The sequence below is a fragment of the Cervus canadensis genome, chromosome 7, assembly GCF_019320065.1.
Source record: "Cervus canadensis isolate Bull #8, Minnesota chromosome 7, ASM1932006v1, whole genome shotgun sequence".
Lineage (NCBI taxonomy): Eukaryota > Metazoa > Chordata > Mammalia > Artiodactyla > Cervidae > Cervus > Cervus canadensis.
The window spans coordinates 16,029,797-16,044,238 of NC_057392.1; the positions used below are offsets into that span (position 1 = coordinate 16,029,797).

The 14,442-nt window shown below is 42.1% G+C and overlaps 1 protein-coding gene across 6 annotated transcripts in view; it reads left to right on the forward strand.

Moving 5' to 3' along the window:
• The window catches only part of CPNE4 (copine 4), a 676,149-nt gene extending 661,909 nt beyond the window's left edge, over positions 1–14,240 (forward strand). For 5 of the 6 annotated variants that reach the window (XM_043474407.1, XM_043474408.1, XM_043474403.1 and 2 more), the window contains 3 exons: positions 2,178–2,311; positions 7,754–7,990; positions 12,783–14,240. In XM_043474407.1, coding sequence (XP_043330342.1) covers positions 2,178–2,311; positions 7,754–7,990; positions 12,783–12,917 — 506 coding nt within the window. In that variant the 3' untranslated portion in view covers positions 12,918–14,240. The remainder of the gene's footprint in view (positions 1–2,177; positions 2,312–7,753; positions 7,991–12,782) is intronic. The other variant, XM_043474409.1, reaches the window with a different exon arrangement.
• The last annotated feature ends 202 nt before the right edge of the window (positions 14,241–14,442 follow it).

The following is a 14,442-nucleotide window of genomic DNA, read 5'->3' on the forward strand; positions in this document are numbered from 1 at the left end:
TTCTGGATTCCTCGGGCCAAAAAAAAAAAAAAAAAAAAACTTGAGGGAAGGGTTACCTGATGGGCAGTGATGAGGTAACCCCCTTTCTGCTTTCCAAGTTGTCATCAAGTATTTATTTTTCACAGCTTCCTGTGTAGTAATAAGAAGAGGGGGAAGTATGGGCATCATATGACAATCTTACCATATTGGTAATGGAGTCGTTTCAATGGTTTTGTGCCAGAAAGAGCTCCTCAAAGGCTTTGATCCCTATTCTGTTATTTCCAGCTGGAGAGTCTCCAACACATTCCACAAAATAATGATGATGACTATGATGATAAATTGTATCCTAGAATCATTTTTCCTGGTTTCTAAATGATAAATAGAGCCAAGCACACCTGTTGCTATGAAAATGGTAAGACATTTTTACAGTGGGCTGGTGGAAATGTTCATGTCTCTCCTCCTTCCTGTCAAGGAGGAACCCAGAACAGAGTTAATTCAGATCCTGTGGGGGATGTCGAGCTTTCTGCAGTTTCTTTCACAAATCTGGCACTAACTGTCCAAGAACATGACATCAGTATCCCCAGATCTGCACAGAACAACCTCTGAGACCAGATCTCCATTTGGCTCTTATTCCCTTTCACCATCCTTCATGCCAAGTTTATTACAATTTAAGCTTCCTTCATCTGGAACCATCCCTGCTCTTCAACTGTAAGAGTGATTTTTCATCAAAGCAGAGTGAAGGACATATCCCATGTTAACCTGTTTCACATGTTAGAATTTATCTGCCTGCTACCTTTGAAAGAGAATTCAAACTTGCTTATCTTAAGCAAAAACTCAAGGGCCAAAAAAGATAAAGAACTTCTATTCAGTATCACTTAACTTCAAAACCAGGCTGTGTATATTGATTTGGTATCTGTCTTTAGAATGGCAGACTAAAGAGAATGGAATACTTTCAGTCATTTTCATACACATTTGTTACATGCGTGTGTATAAAGGTAAAACAGAATACAGCTACATCCAAGATGCCCAAAAGCTGGTTAGAAAGATATGGACAGAAAACAATCACAGGAGGGACTTTGTGAGTCTCTCTGGCCTGAAACTAGACCAGTGTGCTGTTTTAGGGTACAGAGGGCTTTAGGAGGATGAGATGAAACAGGGGAAGGAAGAGGGAACAGAGGCACAGGTATGGACAGGACCCTTTGAACAAAAATCACTGGTAACGGGACTGTGTCACTGTGGGATCGTGATTAGAACCTTCACTGTGCAGTCAAGACTCAGGCTGGGAGAAGCTCCACAAACAAAGCCTACCTGTCATGATGTTTGGGTGGAAGCCCCCTTAAATGAGGGGTGCCTATGGTGATGAGTGTCACTTGTCTGTATTACAGTCCCCAACAGATAACAGTAACAGTCATTTTCCTCATCCATCACACATTTAGGGAGCAGCTACTATGTGCCTGACATGTCTTGAGCTTATGAGAGAGGAAGGTGCAATTCCTGCCCACAAAGACTTTAGCCTCTGGAGAGACGGCTGCATGTACACGTTACTCACATAGGTGGCCTGGGGTGGGTGTACTACAGTCAACAGGGTGCTCCAAAAACTGGAGAAATGTTAAAGCCTTGAGCATGGCCCTTAGAGCCAGACACACCTGGTGTGAATCCTGAGTCTGCAACAAACCTCTCTGAGCCTCAGTTTCTTCACCTGTAAAAATGATCGCTTTTGATGTGAACCTTTTAAGAGGATGAGTTCTGACTGAAAAATTTCTCTCTGAGTTTTAAGTCGTAGGGTTGCAAAATATCCCCAGCATGAACCCCTTATTTTTGAAAGTGTAGAAAAGTTTTGGGAATACATAGGTTTGTAACTGACATTTTTTAACTGGGTCTAGAATATTCTTTTTGTCATTAAAAAAACTTGGTCATATTCTGTAGGAAACACAATCATTCATTAATAAATTCTTCCCAAACCAATTTCAAAAAATAACTAAAATGCATAAAGAGAATGATTTTAGTGGAATGGAGGCAGTAACACCAGCCCAGTTGTGATGTTTTCTTTTTTATCTTAAGGACATAAATGTGCTATTGATAAGGACTCTTTGAGGGAAGTTAATGCTTCGTGTGTGAGTGTGTGTGTGTGTGTGTGTTTGAATTTAAATATATTTAGAAGACTATTTAGCTATTGATCTTTGCCGATTTTACCTCAGGGATTCAAGGAGTTGTGGAAGCCTATCAGAGCTGCCTTCCCAAACTCCAGCTCTACGGGCCCACCAACATCGCTCCCATCATCCAGAAGGTGGCCAAGTCAGCATCAGAGGAGACCAATACCAAGGAGGCATCGGTAAGGAGACGGGTGGTCTACCCGCTAGTGGGTACCTACCCTTCCTCCCCTGGATACTGGCCATGGCACCCACCCCACTCTGACAATGAATTTGCGCTTTTACCTGCATAAGTTTGAATAAATGATTTAACCCAGTCCTCAGTCTCCTCATCTGAAAAATGGGGATAATCATGCTCGTCTCTGCTGGATTAACATGAGGTTTAGGGATGACACAACTCAAATGTCTTCAACATTACCTGAACGCAGGAGGCACCGAACAAGGGAAGCCTCTGTACTCTCTGGAGTGTAGGTCTACGTCACAATGCTCAACTCACCTTCAGTTCCTGGGAAAGAAAAAAAAACTGTCCAAAACTAAGCTTACCTTCCAGGATATCCAGACTACAGATGGAAGTGAAATAAAATGATGGGTTATTTTTCTACCTAGTAGTCAAGTGAAGTAACACACAACATCATGGGGAAGATTTGTTTGAGGTCCTATTGGTGGTTTTCTTAAGAAAAATGCAAACCAAAGCTGAAAGGCCAGAGTTTGGTTTTTTTCCTAATACATGGTGTGCATGCTAAGTCACTTCAGTTGTGTCCGACTCTTTGTGACCTCGTGGACTGTAGCCTGCCAGACTGTCTGTCCATGGGATTCTCCAAACAAGAATATTGGAATGGATTGCCATGCCCTTCTCCAAGGGATCTTCCCAACCCAGGGATCAAACTTGTGTCTCTTACATCTCCTGCACGGGCAGGCAGGTTCTTTAATACTAGCACCACCTGGGAAGTGCCACCCAATTACATTAGAGTTACATATATTACCATAATATAATAATTTTTCTATGTATCTTTTTTCATTACCATCATTATGTCCCTTTTTATGGTTTTATGAAGTTTTTTTCAGATTTAGCAGAATATTAATGATGTCTGAAATTTTCTTTATGATTTTATCCTGGGTTCCACACCACTGGATTTGCATAAAGAACATCTCTCCTTATCATCTATTTCTCTTTCTACTGAAGACTCAGTCCTATTAGCAAATAAAACATGTTGTAATATCTCTTAAGTTCAAAGCTCTCCCTTGACACCACTCTACCCTTCAGTTACTGTCCCTTATTTTACTCTTTTTGAGCAAAATTCATTGAAAGAACTGCCCATACTCACCATCTCCATCTCTCTTTCCACTGGTGCCTCTACCCATACCATCCAAACTTTGCTCCTGACATCACTCTGAAGACCACACTTGTCAAAGTCAATAGCAACTCCGTCTTACCAAACCCAAGAGGCCTTGGAGAAATTTTGAATCCTCACAGACGCAAGGTTTAGGGATAGGGCTGGACACGATCAGTATTTCTTTTATTTTAGCCCCTTTTAAATCACCAGAACCTCAAGTTCTTCAAATAATATCTTGTTTAGAAACCAAACATATAGATTTTAAGAAAACAGACTGTTCTGACTGAATCTGGGCTAAGGGGTGGGGTCCACACTTGTCTATTCTCCTTAGCTAATTTATTCTTAAGAGGATCCAAGGCATCCCTAGGGCTCCATGGAGCCCAGTTTGAGAACTGAGTTATCTCAGCCTCTCTAGGGTACCAACACTCACAGGAGTAAAGAGAATCTGACATAAGTGCGCATTCTGGATTAATAGAAACCAGAATGAGGTTTTTGGCTTCACTTACTCCTCCAGGATCAGGTGGATCTGCTCTGAAAGGACAGATCAGAAAACAGTACTGGAAGGATCTAATCCACATCTTCTCAAATAACTCATTCCTGTATTCCAGGAACACTGATGCTTTCCCCCAGAGTTTCTGTTATCTTATTAACAGAGTGTGGTCCAGGGCCCCTTGTTATCACTGATTGCTAAGTGTCCTAACCTTGAACCTTGTAGGCAAGTGGTGTCAGGAAGTCTGTGGCTATAGGATTTTCTCCCCAGTTTTATGAAACTCTTCTAGAAAGGAAAAAAATCCCCTCCTTATTTAAACAGGACCTCAAGTACATTCAGACTATAATGTTTCACCCATGAGCATTTTCCTAGCCTGACTTTGGAAGCAACTGTTACTGCAAGCTTTACTGGGAATTTCCATCAGGGTTTCGATCCAGCAGTCTGCAGCCTATTACCTTTAGCTAGATTAAACCTGGAAGGATCAGGTCTAGAATCTTGACAGTCTCTTCAGACCAGAGCTTCTTAACCCTTTTTGATCCATGGACACCATTAGCAGCTGGTGAAGCCCATGGACTCCCTCCTCAGAACGGCCTTTAAATGGACATTACTTTATATGTTATAAAATAAACCAATTATGTTGAAATGCAGTTAACTAAATATTTTTAAATGTGACATAGAAGCATCATAAGTATAGCAATAAATTTAAATTATGAGAATTAGTGGCTGGCCTAATAATTCTGTTATTTCTAAGTAATATTGAATGTAAATGATACACTCTATTATAACAGGAACATATTTTGTGATTTCTATTGGTGACTCAGTCATAAGTACAGTTAAAACCAATTTTATTTGCTGATTATACTCAGAATTGAAAAATGATGCATTTTTAGTTAAAGGTAAGTGAAAATAGAACTTTAATTTACCCCAACTATGCAGATGACCTGAAATTATTTCAATTCAACAGTCTGCAAGCCCAAGTTAAGAATCCCTGCTCTACCTCTTAAACCTCCCTCCCATCTCCCTCACCATCCCACCTCTCTAGGTTGTTACATATGTATACCTATGGCTGCTTCATCCTGATGTTTGGCAGAAACAAACAAACAAAAAAAACCTGTATAGCAATTATCCTTCAGTTAAAAAAAAATTTTTTTTAATGAAATCAAGGCAAATGAGAGAGAAATAAAGAATGAATAAATAATACTAGGGGGAAAAAAAGGAATCCCTGCTCTAAATAAAAAGCCAGCAACACTCTGCAATCTGTTTTTCAGTTAGCTAGAATGGCTTCTACAGTTTTAAATGGTTGAAAAAAAATCAAAAGGAGAATCATATTTCATGGCATGCAAAAGTTATATGACATCCAAACTTGTGTCCCTCAGTAAAGTTTTATTGGAACACAGCCATGCACATTCCTGTTAAGTAATATCTATGGCTATTTTCATTCTAACTGGCAGAGTTAGGTCATTACCATGGACATGATTATGGCCCACATAGCCTAAAGTATTTATTATAGCCCGTTTACAGAAAATATTTTCCCAACGCCCGATCTAGACAGTGACAACTCTAAATGCCTCGATATGGTGGTGTGGTTGTCAGGTTGTTTGCTCCTGGAGGTGTTGTAGGGGACAGGTAGGGGAGATCCATGCCCTGAACCATGAAGATCAGATCAGACAGGAGTTAGGGGAGGGTGAGGAGTGAATGGTGGGGGTGCAGAAGTGTGATTCACTCACAAGGCCACCTTCTCAGGGATCAGGAGGAGTCTCCAGCCAGATTTGGTGCCTGTTATAGCCTCCAAGGCGCACCCTGCAAAGAGTCATTTATGGTCTGGTATTTCCTACATCATATCCGTCCATCCCTAAGCCACCAAGTTGCCTCCTTTGGCCCCTTCTCCCTGCACCTCCCTAGCTCCTCCATCACTTTCCCTGATTAAAACCTTCCTCCAAACTCCCAGGCCACTTTCTCTGTGAATGTATAAGACTCCAAAAGCATCAGTATGGATGAAAATTGATAACTCAAATGAATTTAAAAATTGTTCAGTTAGAACTAGGGGTGGGTAATTAGCAGACATGGAACAGAATTTGCCTCTATATTAAACTGTATGAAAAGCATTAAGGACACATGTCTGTCTTCATCATAGTATGAATTTCCCTTCTCTCCAGTTGTATTTTGACTGGGTTGTTTTGTTTAAAAATATTTTTTTCAGACTCACAGAGAAAAATGGGAACTCTCTAGCACTGCCAGCCCTATATGCAACCTTTTAAGTGTGATTCTCAAAACCAGATGTGTTCAACATGTGATTTTCTATCTAGTCTTTCTCCTTTGAAATGTGGCAACTTGAAGTGATTTCACCATCCCACACTTATTCCCTGTAGATGAGCATATTGTGAAGGTTGCATTAAAAGTTCTTTAGAGTTTGGTGTGAGCAGCATCTCAGTAACCTCATTTCTGAATCCCCTCTCATCCGAGAGGCTGTCATGATGCCTCTAACAACTAAGGACAGTGAGGTCCTTCCTGAACTTTCCCTCTTCAGACCCCATTGCCCTTCCCTAGCCCTCCGTGTGCTGATGAGTATGGAGCCTCCTGCCCCGTCTCTGTCTCAGATGAGACTCCCACAAGCCTGTTCAGCCATAACAGAGCAGTAAGAGCCTTCCGCCCCCATCCTCGGGGAAGGGCAGCCACCCGCAGACCACTCACCAGTCCAGGGCACACGACCTAAAGAAGGAGAGCCCACAATCCTCACCTCTCCTAGGGCTTTAGTGCGGTGCCACCCTCTAGAAATAGAGTGGGAGGTGTGCAGAAATTTTTAATTCTCCAGTAGTCACAGTTTAAAGCTGAACAGAAACAGGGGAATTCATTTTAGTAACATATTTTATTTAACCCAGCATAACTAAAACCATCATCTTAAGAGGTACTCCATATAAAAATTATTAATAAAGTATTTTAAGTTATTTTTTGTACTAAGTCTTCAAAATCTAGTGTGTATTTTATCCTTATATCATCTCAATTTGGATGCTAAATTGTCATCAAAAATACTTGATCCTTATATAGATTCAATAAATTGATAATTGAAAAAGTAGATTCACATATTTTTAAATTTATTTTTTAATCCAAGGATAATTGCTTTACAGAATTTTGTTGTTTTCTGTCAAACATCAACAAGAATCAGACATAGGTATACATATGTCCCCTAGATTCACATATTTATAGTTGTGCAAATATACTTAAAAAGATTTCCAGTAAATCAATCAGGTATCCATTTTTTTAAGTTAAATTTAAATTTATTTGAATGAGATAAAATTTAAAATTCTGTTTCTCCATTGCTTTCATGGCATTTCAAGCCCTCAGTAGTCACAAGGAGCTGTTGGCTAAATTAGGCAGCTCCACTTTAGACTTGCAAATCTCCAAGCTGAAGAGGACCCTATGAATGATCCAGCTCCACCACTCACTTGAGAGATGAAAAGGGTGAGACCCAGAGGATTCAGGAGAAAATTCCCACCATTTCAGAGAACGAGGCTTTGAAACCAGCCCCCTGACTCCTCTACTATTCTGTCTATATGCTGTGCTTTATAAACATCACTAAGGTGATTATTTGGATTTACTTGCAATTACTGAGCTGGCCTTTAAGCTCCATTCATCCTAAGTCGTTGGTGTTTAGGGCTGTAAACTCAGGCATTCAGGAAAAGTTAGTCATCACTTTTGCTGCGGTCAGTGTGCACTGGAGCCACCTGAGTGTGTAACTGGCTTTGTCCTTGTCTCCCCCGCCTCTCTGTCCCTATTGTCTCCTGATGTCCGACTTATGGCAGCAATACTTCATCCTGCTGATCCTGACTGATGGGGTCATCACAGACATGGCCGACACGCGGGAGGCCATCGTCCATGCCTCCCACCTCCCCATGTCAGTCATCATCGTGGGAGTAGGCAACGCAGACTTCAGCGACATGCAGATGCTGGACGGTGATGATGGGATTCTGAGATCCCCCAAGGGAGAGCCTGTCCTCCGTGACATCGTCCAGTTCGTGCCCTTCAGGAACTTCAAACACGTATGCATATTTTGAGGGCTTCCCTTGGGAGAGCAGAAACACCCCATTTTTCTACCAGTGTTGGTAGTGAAGCAATGCCAGCCATACCTGCCTGGGCCAGGCCAACTCCCAGCTAGAACATGTAAAGCTTGACTCATTGGAGAAGGATGTATGCCGTGAGTTATATGGATGAGGAGTCATGCTAACTATGTAGCCAAACTTTCATTGGAACCTGGCCTCATCTACATAATTTAGGGTCTTCAGTGTTCCCAAGGCTGGCATATACAGTTGGACAGGTTGTTTCCTGCTCAAGGGTACCCGGATGAAGTAGTAAAGAGGAGCTGAAATGCAGCCTCAGTTCTCCTTGTCAAGCCATGTGCCCTGGCAGAGACCTGTGTTTGCCTTGGCAAAGTATGTTTTCAAAATGATAGAATCCTAAATCCTCTATAAATATATAGTAAGCAGAATCAAAGATTTATTTAATTCAGTAGTGAAAGAACCAGCAAGATGACAAAGTTAGTTTAAAGGATAATATTAAACAGTTGATTGTGATCAGTCGGGGAAAATGCTGGAATTGGTTTGCCAAGGTAGACTCAAAACTGGCTCATGACTAATGGGTTTAAAAAGAAATGTTTTTTTTCTGACTCACACGAAGTTTCCCTCTGGGTTGGTGGTGGCCCTGAAGAGCCCTGCTGGGTTATAGAGTCCCCTGTGTTCTTTCATTCCACGCCCCTTGTGAAAGCTGCCACAAATGTGGGCAGTAAGCCTGGGGGAAGGGTCCCTTTGCTACCATAGCCTATCTTCAACTTGCCCAAGGGGAGGTTTCAAGCCCCCAAAGTGTCTGCACAGGAAAGCAAGGAGGGGCATCTCTGTCAAGTCGGGGTGTGCTGGAGCTGAAGCCCCTACAGTTGTGTCCATCAATGAAGCTAGTTGCTAGGGTGATGCCAAGGTGGGAGAAAGTGTTTTTCCAGACCATAGTGTCCTGCCCCATCTTGTCAGCTGACAGAAGTACCACAGGAGTGACCACCACCCGCAATATTGCCTGAATGATGAGGGGTTCAGGAGTTTCCCCAAACCACTCTCTGCCTACCCGCTGCAGACACACACTCACACACACACACACACACGCACACACAAACATGCCTCATTGCCATGTAGGGCTGCAGCCTTTGCTCCAGCCCCTGCTCTCCCTCACACACTTACAGACTGCCTGCTGCGCGCTTGCACTGGGACCACAGGGAGATAAGGAGCCATGGGCCCAACCTCCTCCAGGAACTGACTGGAGAATTGCCCAGTTGGAACACAGGTGTCCACCTAAGTGATCCGTGGGTGGTTGAGGAGGGCTACCCTGTCACTACAAAACTTCAGAGACGTGGCCGGAGTTGGGACATGAGGAGGCAGACCTTGGTGGAGTTGGGACAGGAAGGAGGCAGACCTTGGTGGAGTTGGGACATGAAGGAGGCAGACCTTGGTGGGGTGTCGGGAGGGGAAGAGGGACACCTGCAATAAGGAAGTGCCTCATGGGGCCAGGAAGGGGGTGTGCTGGCCGTCCCTCTGCCCCAGGGCCCTAGCTTCCTGTGGACGGCAGAGCAGAGCACCAGGAGCTCAACACCCACCTTATCTTCCTGAATTTCAAATTAGATTCTGAGAACCATTTCATTATCCAACTAACCTACTCTGAATTCAATAAACCATAAATAAAGCACAAGATGAGGTGCTGATATCATTTCATATAGCCAGGAACCCATGAATTGCCTCTTTTTCTGCTCTGCAAAGTAACTCAGACCTTCAGACAGGCAGAGGCTGTGGGCTGTTGTGACTCAAGGCAATTTACTTAACCTCTCTGTGTCGCAGACTTTCATTTGTAAAATGGGGTAAATGACACACACTTTGGAAGACTAGAGGAAGGGCCTGTTTAAAGCTCAGCACAGTGCCTGGTGCATGTAGGAGGTTAATAAATGCAGCTGTTATTACTGTTGTTGCCAGATATACTTTCGTATTTTCTTCCTTTTCCCAACCTAAGGACCTCTAAGCAGTTTTTGCTCACCAGAACCACCAGCACAGATGTGCAAAGGGCAGGAGAATCACTGGGAGCTGTGCCATCCAACACGGTAGCAAAGGGCCACATGTGGTTATTTAAATTTAAATTCATTAAAATTTAAAAATTGGTTTTTCAGTCATACTAGCCATATCGCAGGGGCTCAGAGACACCATGTGTCTGGTGACTACCGCATTGGACAGCATAGATACAGAATACTTTTATCACCCAAGCAAGTTCTATTTGACACACTGGTCAGGAATATTTTTGTCTTAAAATAACAGCAAACCCATATCACAGTGGATCACATGAGTTGTTCTTAACCAAGGATGATTTTTCTCCCCAGAAAAACTTGGCAATGGCTAGAGACATTTTTGACAGCTACTTGCATCCAACAGGCAGAGGCCAGAGAGGCTTGTAAGCATCCTATGCTTTTAAGAGGAATAGTCCTCTTCCAGAGGAATAGTCCCCACATGAAAAATAATCAAACATATCTAGTATAGCAAAATAGAAATAGTGCCAAAATTGATTATGTAAGTACAAATATACTTTTCTCATGTAACTAAATATTAGGGGCTAGTGGCTACTGGCTAGTTTTTTCAGTTATTCAGTAGTGTCAGTACCACTTAGAGATTCTTTTTGCTATTCCCTCATAATGATAAAATGGTTGCCAAAGCTCTAGAAATCACATTCTAGTTCAAGGTAAAAAGGAAGGGGAAAGAGTTATAGAACTGATGATGTCTATTGAAGAGCTTTCCAAGAAACAGCCCCCAGGAAACTTCACTTGGGTCTCAAATAGTGAAATTGGGTCACGTGGCATCCCTACATGCCAGGAAGACTGGGAAATCAAGTCTTTATCTTTCTAACCTTTGTGTGAGCAACAACCAGAGAGAAAAGGGAGGAAATGACTCTTGTGTTTTCCCCAGTGTACAAGTTGGCCATGATCTAACTAACACCTGAGCAGTTATTTATAAAATAAAAGAGTATTAACGGATGCCAATGGCCAGCATACTGATATCTTCAAAATGTGAGCAGTCACTTTAGAAGCACAGTATTTTCAGATTGTTTTTGAAATTTTTAAGATCTCTTGCATTTTGAGCCACCTAGAATATTTGAGGTAGAATGAATTCCTATTCTTTCCTTTCTTGTCTCAAAACATCAGGGCTTAGCAAAGTTGAAAGGCTGAGTGACAAGGAAGGCAAGAGCTAGAAACCTCGTCACCTGGCATTTAGGCCAGCCCTCTTTCCTTCAGGATTTTTCCTGAGGGACTTCAAACGTTTCACTCTGCCTCAAGTTCTCAACCTCTGCAGTAACTGCTAACGAGGAGATTCAGGCAATCTTACTTGCCCAGGGGCTGGGCAGTTAATAATGAGTGCCAGGGTCAGAGGTCAGGCCCAGCTCTGCATGAGTCCAGAGTCCATGCAGAATGTCAGCCTCCACCTTCCTCTGCCCCAAGGCTTAAAGTCTATAATGCTGATAGAAGAAAGGCTACATAAACTAGCGCAGTATTCAAGACATTCCATCACTCAGACACGAGCTCATTTTCCAGCCGAAAGCACAGCCAATCCTGCATCCCTAATACACACTTCCTTCAGAGCCCCATCAGATGACTCACTGTCCCTAGAATGATCAAACGCCAGTCCTCTCCTTCTCCCTGTTTCAAAACATACCCAACTTAAATGCTATCTCCTCTTGGAAGCCTGCTGTGATCTCTTAGATGACTTACTCTCCTGATTTTCTGTGCTCTGGTCACACAGTGTTTGTGACTCCCTAGGGCAGTGCTTCTCAAATTTCAATATGCATAGGAGTCACCTAGGCATTGAGTTAAAACTCAGATTCTGATTCATTAGCTCTGGGATGAGTTTAAGGATCTTAATTTCTAATAAGTTCACATGTGATGTGATCTGCTGCTCTGTGGCATGGATTGTGTTCTGCCTCATGGGAGGGTTCATTTTGGCCCCACCAGGCTCCCCTCACATGACTCGTGTGTGTGTGTGTGTGTGTGTGTGTGTGTGTGTGTGCACATGTGTGTTAGTCACTCAGTTGTGTCTCTTTGTTACCCCATGGACTGTAACCTACCAGACTCCTCTGTCCATGGGATTCTCCAAGCAAGAATACTGGAGTGGGTTGCTATTTCCTCCCCCAGAGGATCTTCCCGAACTCAGGGATAAAACCTGCATCTCCTACATCGCTATCAGATTCTTTAACGTCTAAGCCACCAAGGAGGGAGAAGGCAATGGCAACCCACTCCAGTGTTCTTGCCTGGAGAATCCCAGGGATGGAGGAGCCTGGTGGGCTGCCGTCTATGGGGTCGCACAAAGTTGGACACAACTGCTGCGACTTAGCAGCAGCAGCAAGCCACCAAGGAAATCCTTCACACGACTGCAACTTCCCTAATGGCAAGAACCACAGACACTATGAACACTCCCAGAGTGCCTGGAACATAAATAGGTGTCTGGATTTGAATGTAATTCAAACACAAAACTGCAAGGCTGTTCTTCCTACCATCCAATGTTCACCCATCCTCAGATGTGAATAGTTCCTTATTTTGAGACAGATATGAAAAAATCACAGTTATGAAATTAAAAGCTCACTTTCCAACAATCTGACAACTCTTGCTTGGAGTAGATGCTGACAAGTATAGAATGAATGATGAATAAATGAATGAGTGAATGAAACCTGCTGTTCAGAGCAGGATTCAAGTGTTTTAGGCTGATTTGGGTCAGATTAGTTCAACCAGGTGCCGGAGTCATGCTGATTTCTTCTTCCCTGCAGGCATCTCCAGCTGCCCTGGCAAAGAGCGTGTTGGCTGAAGTCCCAAACCAAGTCGTGGACTATTACAATGGCAAAGGGATTAAGCCAAAATGTTCATCAGAAATGTATGAATCTTCCCGGACACTGGCTCCATGAACTGTACACACTTTTACTGAGTTCTCAGATACTATTCCTGCTAATATTTAATACTTCTATTACTCCTGTACTTAAAAAGACACACAAATACACATTTAAAAATAGCACGTTTGGTGATTTTTAACTAACTGACAATTTTTTTTGCATGTGTAGCCCTGAGGCCTGGATCTGTTAATCCCTTGTATTGTTAAAGACTTTTTACAAAGAAACACAGATAATTATAACTTACTCTTTACATTACAGCATGTTGCCTTGAAATAAAAAGTTATCTGTATCTGTTTTTTATACAGGTTTGTTGAAATTTTGCTAAATTTCTTATTATCTTTACACTGTAAAGCATTTTGAAACATTTCTTGAATGTTGATAGCCAAAACATATTTGGTTTTATCTGCTACAGGATGAGAGACTTTTTAAAATGGCAGATGCATGGACTGTATTTTGCATGTTTAAAATAAAAAAAAAAAAAAAAAAACCCATACTGTTTTTGCAGTTGTCATCTATAATTCCTCCCTGCTGGGAATGGTGTCTCCCCTGAAGAAGAGGTTTATCCAGCTAGAGGTGATCTTCTTAAAGTGGGGCTGGGGCACCCAGTCCAGCACTTCTTAGACTTCCTTGTGTATACAGTTCACCAGAGGATCTTGTGAAAATTTAGACTGTAATGCAATAGGTCTGTGTGAGCCCAAGGTCCAAGCAGCTGTAACAGAATCCCAGGTGATGCCAATGCAGGCCCCGTGTTTATGTCAATCCTTAGGTGTGACCTCAAAGAGTCTTCAATAGACCCGTGACAGTGGAGACTTGTCCACAGAAAATGGCCATGTGGTGTGGCTCCTCAGAGAGGTGGCCCACCAGACTGATCTTTAAGCTTAGTCTTGGGCTTCTTTGTCCTTCTAATCACTCCTGAGAGCAAATTGAATCATCAACACAAATGCTTGGGACTCTTTTGGGTATAGGTGTTTTGTTTTGATATAACCTGGCCACCCTTGAACCTAAGAATGAATGTTTCACTTGTATAATCGTCTTATAGAGAAATTGGCAAGCTTTTTGCAAGTATAAAATGCCCTAGGTGAAGCCTACTTTTGTTCAAAGATACAGGAAGGTAAATGACAAAGCACAATAGATCTGTTTGTTGTTTGTTAAGGGGGGCAGTATTTAACGTGCAAATCAAATGCCTTGTATGATCTCCAGTATTATAAATATAGATCTTAACCTTACAAATATATGTCGGCCAAAAGCATATTTGGGAATGATGGTAAATATATGACTGAAAAAAATCATAAATATTGAAAGTGTATTATTTTATGAATAAATTGGGTACTTACAGAATTTTTTCTAAGAGTTATAGTCTTGTTTATCTTTTCAAGGCCTTTTCTGAACAGTGATTTATTTCAAGTGTGTTACTTGGTCTCAGGTTAGGAATAAATCTTTCAACAGTCCCACAGAAACATGTGGATCGTTGTTTGTAACAGACAAGGAATTAAAATACTTAGACCCTGTTCACCAGAAATAGCTGGTGGTTGTTTCTAAC